At 39.0% G+C, this 18,653-nt stretch overlaps 1 protein-coding gene across 1 annotated transcript in view; it reads right to left on the bottom strand.

The window, feature by feature from the left end:
- Nucleotides 1-1,524: 1,524 nt before the first annotated feature.
- The window catches only part of LOC144653437 (uncharacterized), a 62,547-nt gene continuing 45,418 nt past the window's right edge, over nucleotides 1,525-18,653 (bottom strand). Inside the window, exon 2 of the mRNA XM_078513425.1 lies at nucleotides 1,525-7,923. Within this exon, the coding sequence (XP_078369551.1) occupies nucleotides 3,960-7,796 (3,837 nt within the window). The 5' untranslated portion in view covers nucleotides 7,797-7,923 and the 3' untranslated portion in view covers nucleotides 1,525-3,959. The remainder of the gene's footprint in view (nucleotides 7,924-18,653) is intronic.

Below are 18,653 nucleotides of genomic sequence, written 5' to 3'. Positions count from 1 at the left end.
ATACTGCGTGTGTGTGTTACTGCTTGGTGACATCTAAGATTAAAGCTTTGATTTACTGAAACTCCAAGTCAGCTAATTCATTACTCCTCAACTTTGGCTCATTAAATCGGTTCTTTTTTCAATTTGATGGATTTTACATTCACTTTGTGGTCTATTATCGCTTGAAATGAGCTACAGAGCTGCGTTAGGACAGAAATAACTTATTCTTGTGCACAATCTACCTTGATTTGATAAAAGGTGGCTATCGGGCTGTTAAGGAATGTATGGGGTTTCATTTTTTTTTGTTTTTTTTTTTTTTGTTTGAGGATACGGAGAATTGTTCGGCTTTCTTCCAATGAAATGTCGCCCTGTCTAATGTAGTGAATGCAATCTTACTTTTTTTTCTCCCTCCCTGTCTCCCCCCCCCCCCCGTCTCCCTCCCCCTAGAATTACTTGTGGTTAGTCTAGCCCAGTCTCTAACTCCAACCCCTCTCTTTCATTTGAATTCTAGTTGCGCGCGCTAACTAGTTGAACAGTTGTGATCTATAGCTTTCCATTCTGCTGTCTAAAGGAAGTTTGCCGGAGGACATCATTAAGTCCCGTGAAGGTGAAAGTCTTACGATTTGCAAGTTGTGCGTCGGCTGTTATCGTACCTCAAACCGAGCCTTAGGCGGTTAAACACAGATAACCGGTCGGCTCGTTTTGCCAGGTACAGATAATGTTGAGCTTGCTTTAGACAGCAAAGGTCTTTAGCCACATCAATTAGGACTCGGAACTAGACTATACGGGCTGATTTGAAGGCGGTCATAACGATATTTGGCTTGAACTTTACCGTGGCTAAAGACTTAGTTTTTTACTGTTGAAGTTTGGAAGCGGGCGTTACGCGCTCGACCACATTCAAATACATCCGGGACATTGTCGGTTATTTCTAAAAGAAACATGTCGGATTGGATAGCCAAGGAATCGCTTCAAGCGCTGATGTGAGTACATAGTTTTCTTTTTCCCTCAATTTTAGGCGTCATCTCCGCCTAGCTAACACTCATAGTTCATAGTTCTCTGTGATTCGCTAGTGGGAGGCGATGCGATCGTGTGCATTTCCGGCCGCGACAATGGAGTTGACAATTGAGATAACACATGCCCGCTTCCTCAGATATTTCGCCTGATTTGCTTAAAGTTGAATCGAATGTCGATGTAGAATGCTTTAGTTCAGTTTATTTGAGACGTGCATGCTTTAAGAACGCTACAGTTTTGCTCTCCGCCGAGTGTTTTCTTATGTCTATCTTGGTATTAATTTTGACTCACATTTCAAGTTGTAAACACTCTTAATTAAATTGATAGAATTCTTGATTTAAACAAAATGCCGTATATGCAGTCTTTTTGGTTAAAAAACACATAAACTAGAGTACCTTACGTTAAACTTGAGCTAAAATTAGCCCTCATTCAGCGTTCGTTACAGGAATAGGGCTTCAGAACTACGGTGTCATGTCAAATTTCGGGAGACACCTTTTATCAAATCAAGTTAGATATATTTTTTATAGTTTTCCAATTACAAAATCGAAACTCTTATATACTTTTTATTTTGAGTATTTTAGAGGTAAGACGTTAGAAAGTTTGTAAAAAACTCTATTCTAATAAAAGTATTTCTACACTGTATCCTCATCTACAAACACTGTTTTTTTTAATGTGCAGTCGAACCTTCCGTAAGCGGACACCCTTAAAAAAGTGTCAACTTGGGGGAGTTGTGTACTGATCAGAGCTAAAAAATGTCCGTGTTAAGCGTTAGGGGTCCGCCTATGAAAGATATCCGTTACGGGAGGTTCGAATGCACTGTGTTTATTTGCCAAACCCACACAATGAAGGCCTGAAAATACAGTCCAGCCTCTCAGTGCAGTATTAAGCCAAGGTTCCACTATACAATGATACATTGATTATCCTAGGCAATAAAAATAAAACAAAAACGATTTTGCCACTTTTTAGCTTCTCCTACAATAAAAAAATTTCCAATTATTTTTCGTTTTCCTGGACGACAATCATAATGTAATGGACGATTGGCCATCATCTCGTCTAATTGTATCGTCACGCAATTCTGCTCAGCACGTACAGCTGTAGGTGAAGATTGCGTGACGAACCCACAATAGTTTTACAATTTAATATTATACACTTAACTCATTGTTGTCACAACAAAAATAATACAAAATTGACCTTGTCGCACATTTTATTTAATAACTTCAAAAGTATTTACAGCTATAAAGTCTCCAATATCTCATTTGAAAGGGCACAAAATATGCTTTCTAGAAAAAATATAATCTCCTTCATGAATACTTAAAACGTTTCATAAAAATTTTGAATCACAAAAAATCAGTAAAAATAAGTCACAAAATTTAGGTAAAACCGAAATAGTGCAAAAACGCTCCACTGGGTAAATTTTAAGGTCCAAGTAATCATTTTCCGTGTTCTAAGACAAAATTGCTCCCGAAAACCGGTTGAAAAAATTCCAAAGAGGGACTTAATTATTATTTTTTTTCTTACGTAAACAGAAGGATCGCATTTCAGTTTCCATGGCAACGACTTATCAGAGCTCAAGTTACGTGCGGCTACTCACGTCTGCATAATCCCTACAAAACAAGTGATTATCAAAGAAATTGAGCTTTACCTTCCCAAACTCGACAAAGGACAAATTGTTTATGATAAAGGCAAGTTTCTAAACATAAAAAAAAACGGCGATCCGAACGGTTTTTTGTCGCATTTTGAAGAACATGTGCTTATATCGCAAACAGACACAAACATGTGCGAAGCAAAATAAAAGATCATTTACCTCAATTTTTCGCTTCGAATTTCGAGCTAACTGTCCAAATAACTTTGTTTGAGACTTGAAAAATTTCTGGATCAACTTCCTCCTCAAAAACCATCTTCACCGGCTTTTAAAAGCTGTTTAGAGTCTGTCAAAGTTCATTCCACATCGGCCGCCATGTTGAAATTTTTTTAACAAACACGGGTCACGCTTGGAAAATTGGTCATGAAAGGGACATTCAAGTGTCTTGGCCCAAAATTGCTCTGTAATTGGCTAATCATATCAGCTTCCTGTTCTCCAAATTTGGAGGAAAACGGAAGTAAGGCAAATTTTCTAGGAATTTTCGCGCTACCGGTCCAAAAGGACCGGTAAATGGCCGTGCGTGTTAATGACTGCTCCCAAGGGAAACGGTTAATTTTGTTCCCCGAGAATCTCAATGTTTCCTGAGGGACTAGTCATTAAGTGATTTGTTATATAGCACAACGAAGACTCAGAAAAACGGCGGTCGTCGGTCAACATTATCGGGCAACATTACACTCTTACCCTCTGACGTCATAGATTTTGCAATGTTGCGCGCTCAAAGACTTTTGGCGGGAAACGGTTTTATTGTTAGATGTCATGTGACCTCGAAGTGGCCAATAAGAGCACGCGCTGTTGGGAACAAGAGCCTTAAAAGTAAACATTTTGGTATAGTCTATTTTTAGCCAACATGTTGGTCGGTTCCCATTTAAAACCTCTAATTTAAAGTTTTCGATTGAATTAAGTGAATAAGTACCAGTTAATGACGAAATCCCCGCGATGTTCGTCAACCTGGCATGTCTAATTAAGCAACTGCGAAGCGAAAATTCGTTTTGGTATTCACTAATATGACTACAGACAAAATGGAACGACATAAAGTCCTGTTACCAATTAACTGTAGAAAAATCAAGGGGAAAAAAATCAACGAAAAGATCAACGGCGACAGTTAAGGCGTTTTTTTAGATGAATTAAATAGGAACCCACTAGAGTGCGAGTACCTCATTGCAGCGCGGGTAAATATCGAGACTGTTGCTAACCAACCAGATTAAAGAATTTAACCTCATCATAAATCGAGGAGTAAAAGCATCAAATCACTGCAGGCGATTTTACTTGTCTGTCATTACGGTACTTTTCATTCACCAAATATATAAGAAAGTTACTTATTTTAATTTTAGTTGGTAATGATCTCTATGCTACTATAGAGAGAACGGGGTGTTTGAGGCCTGCCTGTCAAGCTGTGGCTTCCTCTGCTGCTGTGTCGAGTTTCGGATGGTTCAGGAGTTGCCGACATGCTTGCCCTGCTGGTGTCTGAAGTTTCAGACATAACTGGTGCGGTCGCATCATCTGGAGGTCGTTGGCAAGCGGGTAGGTATCTTCTGCCAAAACTGCAGGCCAACACCAACAACACTGCAATGGGGACCCACGACAAAATGTTGAGAACTATTTCGAAACCATTCTTTACACCTCTGGTAGTCGTACCGTTGTTGTCAATTGGGGAACTTATCATAGCAATGAAGGAAAGAGTGGTCAGGAGTACTACGTCAGATATGTACATCCACTCGTAGCTCTTCTCGTCTTCTCTGACATCACGAGCTTCCTTGTAGGGCCTTAGGATTGCAAAGATCAGCAGGATCAAGATACAGCAGCCCTCCAACAGAAGTCGTTTCACTGGACTCGCCGGCATAAACGTATAAATCACCAGGATACCCAGCCGGCAGATAAAGTAGAAAGCCGCACACCAGCGATACTGATCTTTAAAGCAACTTTGAAGAGCATCAAAAAACGGATTCCAGCGATTGAGATTTAGCACGGGGCGAAGATTATTTGTCAGCCGCGGGCGAAATAAAAGGAACGACGGAAACGGTAACACGAACACCACAATGAAGAATATGGCAACGATTCCATAAATGAGATGCTTCCCTTTGAAATACTGTATGTCACCATTGACGAAAAGCACGGTCTTTGATCCAACGTTGGCGTAACGCAAAATCCTGAGAGAAATATAGGTAACATCCGTATAACAAAGTACAAGGATGGTGCATATGCCGCGAAATGGAGCTCTGACCCGTTGGCTAAAGCACCAGTTTGGAAAGGCGCCCACCATCTTCGCTAGCAAGACGACAATTGCTATTACGTACACTGGCATGGCGTACATCACCATTAGCTTGTCTGCATCGTCCCAGCCTTTTGCCAAACAGAAGCTGTGGCCCTCAACTTGAATTTGCATATTGGTTAAAGCAATGACAAATTCACTAAAAGAGTTAAATTGGAATCCATCTGCTACTAAGAGTTTCATGACTTGGTAGGAGTACAACCAGGCGTTTAGGTATCCAGTAAAGACGTCGAGATCTATCAGCATGATTCCCATAACAAGCAGAAGAAGGACTAAACCAAACGGTATCAAGAGAAACAAGTACCAGTTCGAGCATCCCTTTTGGCATTGTTCGCTACCAACAGTTATGGTGTGATTTCCATCACATTGTCCGCAAAGTATGCTGCTCTGATTTCTACCTTCGTTGCACATGAAATCCTTAACATAACGATACTCGTTAGAGCTTGACTCGCTTGAATTACAGTATCCATCAGGACAGACATACGTAGAAAAATTGTCGCCAACTTCTCCTGCCCAGTATCCTTGCTTCACCAAAAGGCTCTTCCTATCAGAAGTACATCTTGAGACGCCTCTAGCTTGGTCTCTTAATTTTGGGAAGGACTTCGAATTCATGCATTTGCACATGGATGTTTTATTCCAAAAACGAAATCCGGGGTAACACTTCTTTAACGTTACATTTTGTATCTTTATTCCTAAAAGTTGATTACCGATGCAATTTAGCTCAACAGAAAAGCTGCTTTCTTCTCTTCCGTGTAAAATGATATTTGTAATTTTTTTGCCAGTCGTGAGAAACAGGGTTGATGGGTTATGAAGGCCAACTGAAGGCGGTTTGATCACAATGTCAATAATTCCTGGAACGAGATTCTTAACCTCGTCACGCAAAATAACAGTTGCATCAAAAACCTCACCTGGAGCAACCTCCCAGTCACTCTTTACATGCTCTATATCCACTGGGTCTGTCGCAACTTCGCCAGAAAAGTTCCTGAAATTTTCAGGCAAGTTTTCAAACTTGACAAAGTTCCATCTCAATACGGTGTTGTTTCGTCGATTCTCGCCCGCTTGCCAACAGCTTTTAAGTGTAGTGGCATAGACTGACTTTCCCAAGGTGCTACGCAGCGATTTGTTATCTTTAAAGATGACGGTTGTTTTCCACTCATTATAATCCACGGTGGGATTGAAATAGCCGAAGAAACAAGTGTAAATGTTAGTACCAGTTGCGTTGAAACTTACCAGGGGAGGTCCTGGGGCTTGAATATACATTGCTCCACCTTTGTCTTCACACGAATTTGCTTCAAAGGTCAAGTTTGCATTTTCCTGGAAAATAATTCTCGATCGTCCATACATTGCTATCGCACCACCTCTAAACCCAGTGTTGTTGATAAATTGTAGTTGGTCATGAACTTCGAGTGTTGATCCATCTAAAACTAAGGCGGACTTGCTATTGTTCACAAATTTGGAAGTGTTTTTGAATATCATAGGTACTTCCATACTGTAGAGAGCTCCTTGTCCTATCGTCAGGGAGCGGTTAAGAAGTTGAACCTCATTAGACTCAAACAGGGTATCATTATCAAAACAAACACGGAATGGAATTTGCGGTCCAATTTGGTCTTCATTATAGTTGTAAAGATATAGCCCCATGGCGGCCCCCACATTTCCTATGTTGCTCTGCCAGCTGCATCCGTTGAAGTAGAACTGAGTGACGTTAGGATCTGTGTGTTTGGCGCATTTTCGGGGAATTGTTGTGCCAAAGATTGAGGCACCACCTCCCCATACGGCCACGTTGTTTGCAAATGTGCAGTTCTTCATATGGAACCGATTCAAAATAAGCTGAGCATCTTTGTGTGGCGTATTTCCAGTGCGAGCTCCTCCACCAGCCAAATCTGCTGTATTTCCCAGAAACGTCGTTCCATCTATTACAAAGGAATTGTTTTCCGTGTTGTCAGTCGTTTCAATTTGAAGACCCCCTCCCCACGAGGCCTGATTAGCAATGAAGTTACAAGCTTGGATTACAACGCTGCATCTAGTTGCGTTCCCATTGAAGAACACTGCCAATCCGCCACCTCTACTAAAAGAAAGTTCTGGTGTATTGAGATCTTTGTATTCACTGGTGCGTGACAAGCGAGCTTCGTTTCTTAGAAAGTGGCAATTTGTAAACAAATAGTGGTTGTCGTGTTGATATGAGTCATGCTCGCTTGGCGTTACATTTACTGTATTAGAGCCGTACCGGTTTAAAATAATAAAAATCCCGCCTCCTGAATGCACGTACTCGGAAAGCGGCTTCCATTCTCTTGCTTTATCTGAGTTGCTGTCATTAGAAGCCTTATTATCAGCAAACACACTGTCTGTAAAGTTCACGAAGCCTCCGACGTCGTACAAATTAGCGCCTAGTCCTGGAGATGACGAAATTTCGACATCGTAGATGCGAAGATTTCGGCAATATCGAAAATCCAAGGCTGTCTTGAATTTCGCACCTTGGAGTTCTGGATAATTTTTTTTCTTTTTAACAGAACTCCGATGCCATCCACCACACTTTTGTAACCTGATTCCCTCGAAGGAAATATTCTCGCTAAGAATAAACGAAAGGCTAACATTTGCATCACACGTTATTTTTACGTCGTCTCGATTTGAGCCATCGCCAAACAGTTCAAACGTAGTCATCCTAGTAAAATTGTGGCTATTTTTCATCGTGTAATTTCCTTCAGCCAGTATTATCCTTGTAGAGATGAGCCCAGAAGCGAGCGAGAGTGCCACATCGACTGTCTTACACGGGATCTCTTTAGTGCAAGGTGACGAATCATTTCCGCTTGGTGAAACATAAATTTCTCTTTCGGCAGCAGATGTGTTCCGCAGCGTTAGTATGAACAAAAATGCTATATGCAAAAGGTGATAGAGCATCTTTTTTGGAGTCGTGAACAAATGATCTCATGCGAGTAAGCGACACTTGATTCCAAGAAAAGTGATGCATCGATTCTGTGAAAACAATATAAGGGGATGTCGTGATATGACATGAATATCATGTGACCTACGAGTTCCTGTTTACTTGAAGCCGGTACTCAGCATGCATCACTTGAGCTGACAAGCCTTTTCATATTATCAGTGTGAAATGTTGCCGCTTCAGCTTTGAAACATAGAGATATTTTAATCAGTTTTAATAAGAAATAGATGCGATTTCCTGTCCTAAAAAACATTATTTACTTTGAATTATGATATGAAAATATGACTTTTCGCTCCAGTAGTTTTGCCGTGTTTCTAATTGTTCTATGATTGTTTTAGAATATTTAACCCCAAATAAGCACATTTAAGGCATACGCACAAGCCGAAGCATAAAATCTGTGTCCTGTTTTTGCTTTGCTTTATTAAATATAGTATGAAGCTGAAACGTGACACGCGAACAGCGTTGTGTTACACTGGAAGCTCACCGAAACTGATACAGCATATAATTGTCGTATGTCCGGTATGTGAGTAGGGGGAGGATCCATACTAAAATAAGCATAACAAAAATTATGTGAGAATCTGTCTCCTGTTAATGCGTTGCTTTATTTTACGGTATGAAAATAAAACGTGACACACTCATGGCGTTGTGTTACACTGCAAGTTCTCCGAAACCGATACTGCATAAATGTGCTATATCCGGTATGAGAGTAGAGGAGCCGTACTGATTCCATGACCTAATGCACCTCGTTTTATTACAATATCCGTCAAAATTCCTGCGCATTGATCCGTTTTCAATTATGGCAAGTCAGCGTATTACTTTGGAATTAAAATTACGTAGCAGACGACGGAAGCACTGTTATCGTAAGTGCACTCAAAATTTAGAGAAGGCATCAAAGTGTAAGGATTGTTCAGAAGTGCCTTCAAGAGGTTCTAATACATAATTATATTTAATTCTCAGAATTGAGTTCTTTATCGCTCTGCCACACGTTTCTTAAAATTTCTTTCACCTTCCAGTGATGAGCCTTTTTACATGGAAATATTCTTGTTGCAGTAAAAAGACCTCTACATTTTGCCTTGGGTCTTCACTGACTTTTAGCATGAAATCGACCGTCAGGTTAACGTCCACGGCCAAACTCGTTGGGCACGTCACGCATTCTCCCCCACTAATCGTTCACGCGTTAGGGAGGGGCGCGTGACGAGTCCAAATATTTAGATCGGATTGACACTTTTTTTCGGGAGCCTATCGTTTTGGCTATACAAATAAGATCATTTTGATATCTGATGTTATAAAGAATAGGGACAATGATCTTTTCAACAGAATCACAAGTGACACTGGCCATGTATTATATGACTTGCTCCCACCCAAACGTAACAGAGCTCTTAGAGAAAGGGGCCATGACTTCATACTCCCTAAAGTAAGAACGGAACGTTTCAAACGGGCTTTTATAAATAGATGTCTCTTTACATTGATTTCTTAAAATCTCTGTAATACATATAATAGGTTTTCATTTTACTAGTTTAGCTTAATTTAGTTTGTTTTTGATTGTAAAGCCACACTACTACTACTACTACTACTACTACTACTACTACTACTACTACTACTACTACTACTACTCACGAGGTGTACGTCAAGGGTGTATCCTAAGCCCCCTTTTATTTAATCTCTATATAAATAATTTGCCATATTTATTTGAAAACACTCTATCTGATCCATTTGTACTTCCAAATGGAACAAAAATAAACTCCCTGTTGTACGCAGATGATTTGATTATACTATCAAGATCCAAACTTGGATTGCAGAACTGTTTAAACGTCCTTTCGTCCTATTGCGAAACGTGGATGCTAAAAATCAATCCAAAGAAAACAAAAATAATGATATTTCAAAAACGCCAAAGAAAGTCCATTGACATCAGCTTCAATATAGGCACTGAATCAATTGAAATTGTTCAAGAATACACGTATTTAGGAACACGTTTAACCCCAACGGGAAACTTTACTCTTGCACTCGAACACTTAAAAGAAAAAGCGATGCATGCCTTTTTTAGTATACGAAAACACTCAACCCTTAATAGACTTAGACCTAATACTGCATCCCAAATTTTTGACACAATGATATTTCCTATCTTAAGCTACAACAGTGAGATATGGGGGATGTACATGAAACAGAATTTTAAAACTTGGGATAGTTCCCCAATAGAAAAAATTCATCTCAAATTTTGTAAACGGTACTTAGAAGTAAACAATAAGGCCTCGAACATAGCTTGTAGAGCGGAACTTGGAAGATTACCTTTAATTATCCCAATTAACCAGAGAATTATGAAATACTTTGTCTATCTAAACAAGAAAGACAACGACTCAATTGTCAAACAATCTTTTCTTATGTCAAAGAACTTACACTCTATCAACAACTCCGGATTTTATTCCAATTTTTTGAATTTAATAGAACACTACCATCTCCCCAATTTCGACCCGGAATCTTTAGATAATTATAGAATTAAACGATACACAACCAATATGAAAGAGAAATATATATCTTTCTGGCGACATAGCCTAGAACACTCAAGGAAATTAGAATTTTTTAAAGTTTTTAAAAATGAATACGTTGCATCTGATTATTTACAACAGTTAAGATATTTTAATGAAAGAAAAAATCTTGTGAAATTTAAATTAAGTAATCACAAACTTATGATTGAACTGGGTAGATATCAGACTGACCATATACCCAGAGCAAATAGATTATGTCCATTGTGCAAGTCAAATCAAGTAGAAAACGAAACACATTTCTTATTAGATTGTAGCAAATACTCTTCCCAAAGGCGGACATTCTTAAAACGAATCAATGAGATAGTACCTGACTTTGAAAGGAAAACAACCTCAGAAAACATTAAACTTCTTATGAACTCTAATGATTATCATGTTAATAAGCTAGTTATGAAGTTTATTTTTTCATGTATGAATTTACGTGATGCATTGTTATTATCAGGTGAAAGCGATGTAACTTAATCAAGTTTTAGTATGATATAATAGGATCGTTTTGTTACTTTTAGTTTAGATATGCTTTTGCAACACTGTAAACGGTAACGGTCATGCAAATAAAGCAATTTATTACTATTACTACTACTACTACTACTACTACTACTACTACTACTACTACTACTACTACTACTACTACTACTACTACTACTACTACTACTACTACTACTACTACTACTACAACTACTACTACTACTACTACTACTACTACTACTACTACTACTACTACTACTACTACTACTACTACTACTACTACTACTACTACTCCTACTACTACTACTACTACTACTACTACTACTACTACTACTACTACTACTACTACTACTACTACTACTACTACTACTACTACTACTACTACTACTACTACTACTACTACTACTACTACTACTACTACTACTACTACTACTACTACTACTACTACTACTACTACTACTACTACTCCTACTACTCCTACTACTCCTACTACTACTACTACTACTACTACTACTACTACTACTACTACTACTACTACTACTACTACTACTACTACTACTACTACTACTACTACTACTACTACTACTACTACCACTCCTCCCGTTGGGTCGCTGAGCGGACACTTTTTCAAAATAACTCCAAAAAGCTATAACTCAACAACAATAAACTATTATGACATAAAACTCGGCGAAAGCATGGCTAACACTAAGACATATGTTATGTTAGTTTTCGAGAGTATTCGGCTCACTTGTGTCGGAGAAAGAGTCTGTTAATGGCAAAGATGTGTCCGCTAGGCGCCATTGCTGCCCGTTCGTGCTGGAAAATCGTTTTAAAATCCAGAAATAGACCAAATGTTGACTAAAGATGCCTTAAACTGGTTCATAGAGTTGCGGCAAGTAACTCTCGTAAGTTTAGAAATCGTTCATTTTTCGTCCCAAAAGATTCAGTAAAGGTGTCATGTCGAGTGGGTGTTTCAGGTTACACGAAAAACGGGAAGCCCCATTTTTGCACAATTTTGACTTCATGCTTCTCTAACTCTATCATTTTACGGGAGTTAGATGTGATTCTCACCCAAAAGGTAGATGTATATATTGGCAATGTGTATGTGGAGTTTAAGCTTAATCAGATTTATATGGTGCTGTCAGCACGTGTTTTAGTAAGGTATGTTTGAGTGCGACAAAATGTCCGCAAAGCGCCATTCCCTCAAAATGTGCCATTTTTGCCTTTTTTTAAAACAAGTTGTCTAAAACCTTGAGAGTAAGCCAGTTTTTGTACTCCACATTAAAAGATGCGTTTTTAAATGCTTGTATGCAATGTTTCACACTACTAGGTCTAACCGGTATTTTTTTACAGATTTTTTTTAACATTGTCATGTCCGCAAAGCGCCACAAAAGGGTGATTTTGGCTTACTCTAGAGAGATTTAGCGCCTTTGTTTCTGGGGGAATTTCCTTACTTCCTAACTATGTTTCACAACTGTCTTTGCTCTTTATACCCGCGTATTTGTTTTAGATCAATAGAAACACACCTTGTTAATTTTCACAGTTTTGGACATGCACCAAGGCTGCAATAATAGTAAAATTTGAAAAATTTCTAAAGAAAATTATTTGCACGGTAACTTTTTGAAACTTGTCCAAAACAAATATTTTGTTAATGCCTTCATATTAAAAGTATAACAAAAATTCTGGCTGCAAACGCATTCAGTAGATATTTGTTTATGACACCGATTAACGACGCAGACGTTACCTGCGTCTATGGTTCAAATGTCTATATCTTCGCCAATATTTAAGCTTTCCATGACTTACCTCCTGAAAACTTAAAACTTCGCACAAACTGTAATATTTGAGAGATTGGGCGTGAAACACTGAAGCGGTTTTTCGAGGGCAATTTTTTCGTCCTTTTTCTAAAAAAACGTTTTTTGACATAATGGTGACCGTTCATAACACTTTCATAATTCGTAAACTAATCAAGCTTCTATCTTGTTTTTTGGGCTATTTGGTACATTTACATTTTCCCAATAGTTGGGTGCAGTGCAAACTTAATTTGTAAAGATTTGTGGCGTTAGCAATGATTTTCATGTTACCAATAAAAGAGCCTCTTATGTCCGCAAAGCGCCATTTGTTGAAGTTGCGCAAAGTGCTCTGTCCGGAAAGCGCCAGTGAAGTAAGAGTTATTTTTAAAGTTGTTACCAGACTTCTCACAGCCTTACAATAAAGACTCCAGAGCCGTACACTGAAGACATCAGAGGGCATACGAGTTATTTACCCACTTGAAGATGCCTTTCAATGTTCTATAGTAAAAAAAATGCACGCTTAAGGTCTAGAACCCTGCGAAGGACTAGCACCCATCCAGGGGGAGTAGCAATACCCCTAGTCGCTTAATGCTACAGAAACTAGGATAAGCTCCGGCTGTATGGGCCATTTGACTAGGAAACAGTCTTTACCGTTACAAAGAGAGCTGCTAGTTGATGCCCTAGCCGTTAGGTAAGGGCATTTAACTTCTTTTCTAGACCTAAAAATGCATTATTTTCTTAACCCTATCCAGAGGGGGGGGGGGGAGCGGAAAGTGCCCGCGCCGACTTTGAACGCTTATAATTTGTTTAATATTCTAACAAACGTTGCCAAACTTTGCGACTTTATCTAACATTTATCGAGGATACCTAAACTTCGAGCCAAAATTTCTGTTTAGAAAAGAAACGCGAGTTTTATTCGCGTTAAAAACATGTTTCATTAATTTACTATAATGAAGTTTCAGCGTAATTTAATTTCAAGCCATTGTGAAAAAACAAATGTTTCAAGGACGTTGATTCAAGTACAGGCCAAATATGATGCGAAGGAAAGGAAGAAATTGTTATTTTTTGTAACTGCTCAGTACGCATGAATTACCATGTAGGCGCTAAAGGAAAAGTTCACTCCAGAGTGGCCATTTATTTTCTTTACGCCAATAAAAAGTTTTTACAAAAATATATATTATTAACCGAAATTTCAGCTTCCAACGAGCGCTAAAACCCTACGAAATCTTTCTCTAAAGTAGCCCAAAATTCGACAACTGAACGCCGCCATCTTGGAGCTAGTAATGTATGCGTGACGTCAAAGAGCTCAGCCTGAAGTTTGAATACTCAAAACTTCTTGTTTTGTTTTGTTTGTCAAAATGCCTGTTTGTGCAGCTCCATGTTTCTCAAACAGAGCTCCAAGAGATACAAAAAAACCTTTCACCGTCTTTCAATATCTAAAGGAAAAAATGCTCACGAATGGATTATAAGAATGGGCAGAAATGAAAAATTCCTGGCAAAGTGGACATAAATATTTGTGTGTTCCGAAAACTATACGGAAGACTGCTTCGAAGAAGATCACAGATATAGTCTCCTAAGTGAAAAAACCCACAAAAAATAAAAAAGGCAGACGCAATACCAACCAATGTTACGATTATGCTATTTCACTTTTTTACTTTATTTCAGGGAGGATTTTTAATCAACCAGAGAAACTCTCTGCTGTTGTTGTTGTTGACTTCGTCGTATTTTCTCGAGTAAACGCGGGTCCCCCATTAAACGCCGGGTCAAATTTGCTAACTTTTAAATAAACCCTGGGGGCGTTTGATCGAGGTCCCGGCGATTCTTTGTGGTCAAGCAAACAAGTAAATATATTCTTTTCAGTAGCACTGCTACGACAAACTGGTACGGTCTGCTACTTTGGTAATGTTTTATAATGTTCAAGGAAACGTCCGGCGTAAAATAACTAGGATGGATGCTGTAAACAAAACGAAACAGCAATGTTCGCGTTCATGTCGTCATGACTGACGCGAACAGTGGAGGAGGACGTTTATTACCGCGAAGGACATTGGCGACATTGCCGTTTATGGACTTATTGGTTGTTTATGTTCTGTTTGTCACAAAGCTTAAATTGATTGCAACATGCACGTACCGTATGCAATACTGCAACATTGGTAACATGATCATCCTCGGAGACCCAGAGACAGATTGTCGAGCGGGACGACGAGAAAAATCGAGGGTCTCGAAGGATAGGTAATAATAGATCAACCTGAAAAAGTTGCAGAAAATTGCACTTCGATAATGAACTCGATCTGACCCGAATTTAACGCCGGAACACACAAATATTTGTGTCCGCTTTTGAGCAATTGTTCTTTTAATATTGAAAGACGGTGAAAACGGAAATACCTCTTTTTGTATTTCGTGGAGCTCTGTTTAGGCAAAATGGAGCTGCACAAACAGGCATTTTGACAAACAAAAGCCACTACAAAGAAACAAGGAGTTTGAAGTAATTAAAATTTTCCCGCTCAACTTCAGGCTGAGCTCTTTGACGTCACGCACACATTAACAGCTCCAAGATGGCGGCGTTCAGTTGTCGAGTTTTGGGCTACTTCAGAAAAGGATTTCGTAGAGTTTAAGCGCTCGTTAGAAGCTGAAATTTGGTGAATAACATATCTTTGCATAAACTTTTTATTGGCGTAAAAAAAATTAATGTCCATTCTGGAGTGAACTTCTCCTTTAAAAAGAGCATCAGTAATGGTAATAATCACTAAGGAAATTGCCGGCTTTCTTTACCTATTAACCCTAAGACAAATTTATTCTACTCGTTCTGAGACTCCATTTAAACACCAGGTGATCTCGTCAATATTGACTGCTTATCACAAACGTTACTAAGCGTTACGTTTATAAGTGATTACCTAAAAATAACAAAGGAAAACTTTCCAAACTTTTTTTTATCAAAACAATGAAAACTAAGATTTGCTTAAACCCCCAAAAAGGGGTCTTAAACCCGACATAACATCAAAGGAATGCATAGGAATTTCGAAGTTGATAACGTCAAAGCAGTCCGTAGAACTCGAAGCAAGAGATGTCTCTGATCCATGTAGGTTTTCAAATACATTAGAAGATCTGTCAGGTGATAAGTAATTGCGCACACGCGTAGAAAAAATGCGGCTTGTTTCACTGATGTAACAACGATTACAGCTTGAATATGATAATGTGTAAAATATGATAATGTGTCAAAGCAGTCCGTAGAACTCGAAGCAAGAGATGTCTCTGATCCATGTAGGTTTTCAAATACATTAGAAGATCTGTCAGGTGATAAGTAATCGCGCACACGCGTAGAAAAATGCGGCTTGTTTCACTGATGTAACAACGATTACAGCTTGAATATGATAATGTGTATACGTCACGCGTCTAAAGACTACCATGGAGGTACAGAATTTTTTCACTAAAAAAGTTCGTAATTTTATAAGTAGAAAAAAAGGTTTAATATCAATGGGCTTACAAAATCCATTTACAAGTAAGTTGCATACCCTATGCTGTGCTGCGTACATTTGAAAACCGTATAATATGTGACCTCTCACGCGAAAACGTTCCTTAGGACTTGCCGTTTTAACACGGATAGCCGCGCGTTTGTCGTTCAGTAGCCGTGTGCACGGAAAGGGATGCCGTTTGAGCCGTTTAAGCTATCCGTGTAACATAAATTAAGGGCCGTTTGAGCCGTGTGGCCGTTCCGTGTAAAAAAATTGTCAGCCGTTCGAACCGTGTGACCGTTCCGTGTGAAGAAATTGACTAGCCTTTCGAGCCGTGCAGCCGTTCCGTGTGAAGAAATTTACTTGCCGTTCCAGCCGTGTAGCCGTTCCGTGTGAAGAAATTTACTAGCCGTTCGAGCCGTGTAGTCGTTCCGTGTGAAAAAATTTACTAGCCGTTCGAGCCGTGCAGCCGTTCCGTGTGAAGAAATTTACTAGCCGTTCAACCGTTTCATGCAAAGAAAACTTTAAGCCGCCCAAGCAGCGAAAGCTATCCGTTTAAAGTTCGTCAGCCCTTGAAGCGGCTTAAGCTACACGCTACACATACAAGAAAGTTGACAGACCTTCAAATGGCATGAGCTAAAAACTGCACCTTAGTATATAGTAAAATTAATGTGTTGTTTACAAACACCTCGTTTTAAACAGACAGGGGTTTTTTCTGCTCTTGAAATATCTTCGCTTTTATAACATTCGATGATCGATAAAAATTTTATCTAAGACTAAAAACTAAGTTCAATTTAACGACACGCGTAGAAGCATGAAAACGAAAAACTTAGAGAAAAAATCTGCTTGAATGTTTTGACTTTGAAATGATTTTTCAGCGCAGGACAGTTAAACAATGGTGGCCTTCTTTTACTAAATTTTGTGACGCGCGTAATTTGAAATAAAGGGTCGGTGATGCTTATTCGAAAACGTTTACAGGTTGCGCGCCGTCCTCTTTGGAATAAAATCGCCAAGTGTGTCGCCGGCTTTAGTTATATAACGGTTAATCAAGCTATTAAAAACGTGCTCAGGATATAGATTCTTGTGCATGATCTCAAACAAATTTCGAATACCATTATAATAACCTAACCAACTGTTGGTTATCTTAAAGGTATGTCATTAAGGGTGTTGACCAGCCCAATTATGAAGTTGAGGAGTGCAAAACGCCCAAAAAAATATCCCCTTTTTTTACTTTACAATGGAGAAAGAAGCTAACTACCTCCTGCCCTTTCTTGATGTCCTCACAGACAACCAAACCTCCACCCTTACCCCTTACCTCTCAGTCTACTTATCGGAAAAAGAATTTCACAGCTTTTCTCACCAATTATTTGAGTGATAAGTATTCTGATCAATCATAGCTATAGAAAACCCTTATGTAAAGCTAAAAACAACTATCAGTGAATTAATTGTTTATTACATTAAGTCTAAATCACAACAATTAACAGTGTCTAGACCATTGCATCCACCTTTAAGAGCTCAAATAAATAATTAATTCAATATGGGGGCTACCGAGCCATCTTTACCGAACAATCTTTGAAGATATTTTTCTCCTCCTTAACAGCCAAAAACTTCAAAATAAACATAAATTGAGATAGCGCCAAGCTAAATATTTTGGTCATCACGAACGAAAGCCAATAAGACTGTCAATAAGGCGAAAACCTGTTACGATCAAAGGGACACCCAAAATATGTAGAATCGGTTTAAAACAGCACGCATTAAATAGAAGATGTAAGTATGTGTTAGAATATAAAGTATGAACCTTTTCGGCTTTGATACAGAAAAACGGGCAAACATTTAAAAAAGGGGAAAAAAGCGCCATTGGACCGGACGGTCCGCTAAGCGCCAAATTTGCATAATGTCCGCTAGACGCCATTAATGTCCGCAAAGCGCCGTAGTGTCCGCTAAGCGCCACTAAAAATGTCCGCAAAGCGCCATCGCTGTCCGCTAAGCGCCACATGTCCGCTAAGCGCCACTAAAAATGTCCGCAAAGCGCCATTCATGTCCGCTAAGCGCCAAAGGAGGAGTGTACTACTACTACTACTACTCCTACTACTCCTACTACTCCTACTACTACTACTACTACTACTACTACTACTACTACTACTACTACTACTACTACTACTACTACTACTACTACTACTACTACTACTACTACTACTACTACTACTACTACTACTACTACTACTACTACTACTACTACTACTACTACTACTACTACTACTGAACATCTGCGTAAGCGGTCATGGAAGTGCAAGTACAAAAAGAAAGGGCTTTGTTTGCTTCTTTGCTATCTGTTCGTGGCTTTTCCTACGACCAATATATTAGTTAATTTAAGCTGCAAAAGAATTATTTTTTTAAATGTAAAGTTTTAAAAGAGTCGAAAGCTCAGGCAATATCTGGAACAAAATATCGGTCTCATAAAGCCCTGATTACCTTTACGAAAAGAGTCTCCACAGCCTCCCCCCCCCCCCCCCCCCCCCCTCCCAACTACAAGTCACTAGTCAGCGCCGCTCTCCCCATTGGAAAAATGCTCC

The sequence above is a fragment of the Oculina patagonica genome, chromosome 5 (genome assembly GCF_052425735.1).
Source record: "Oculina patagonica isolate OP01 chromosome 5, crgOcupat, whole genome shotgun sequence".
Taxonomy (NCBI): domain Eukaryota; kingdom Metazoa; phylum Cnidaria; class Anthozoa; order Scleractinia; family Oculinidae; genus Oculina; species Oculina patagonica.
The sequence above is the reverse complement of the archived record's forward strand: the minus strand, read 5'-3'. Positions and strand labels throughout refer to the sequence as shown.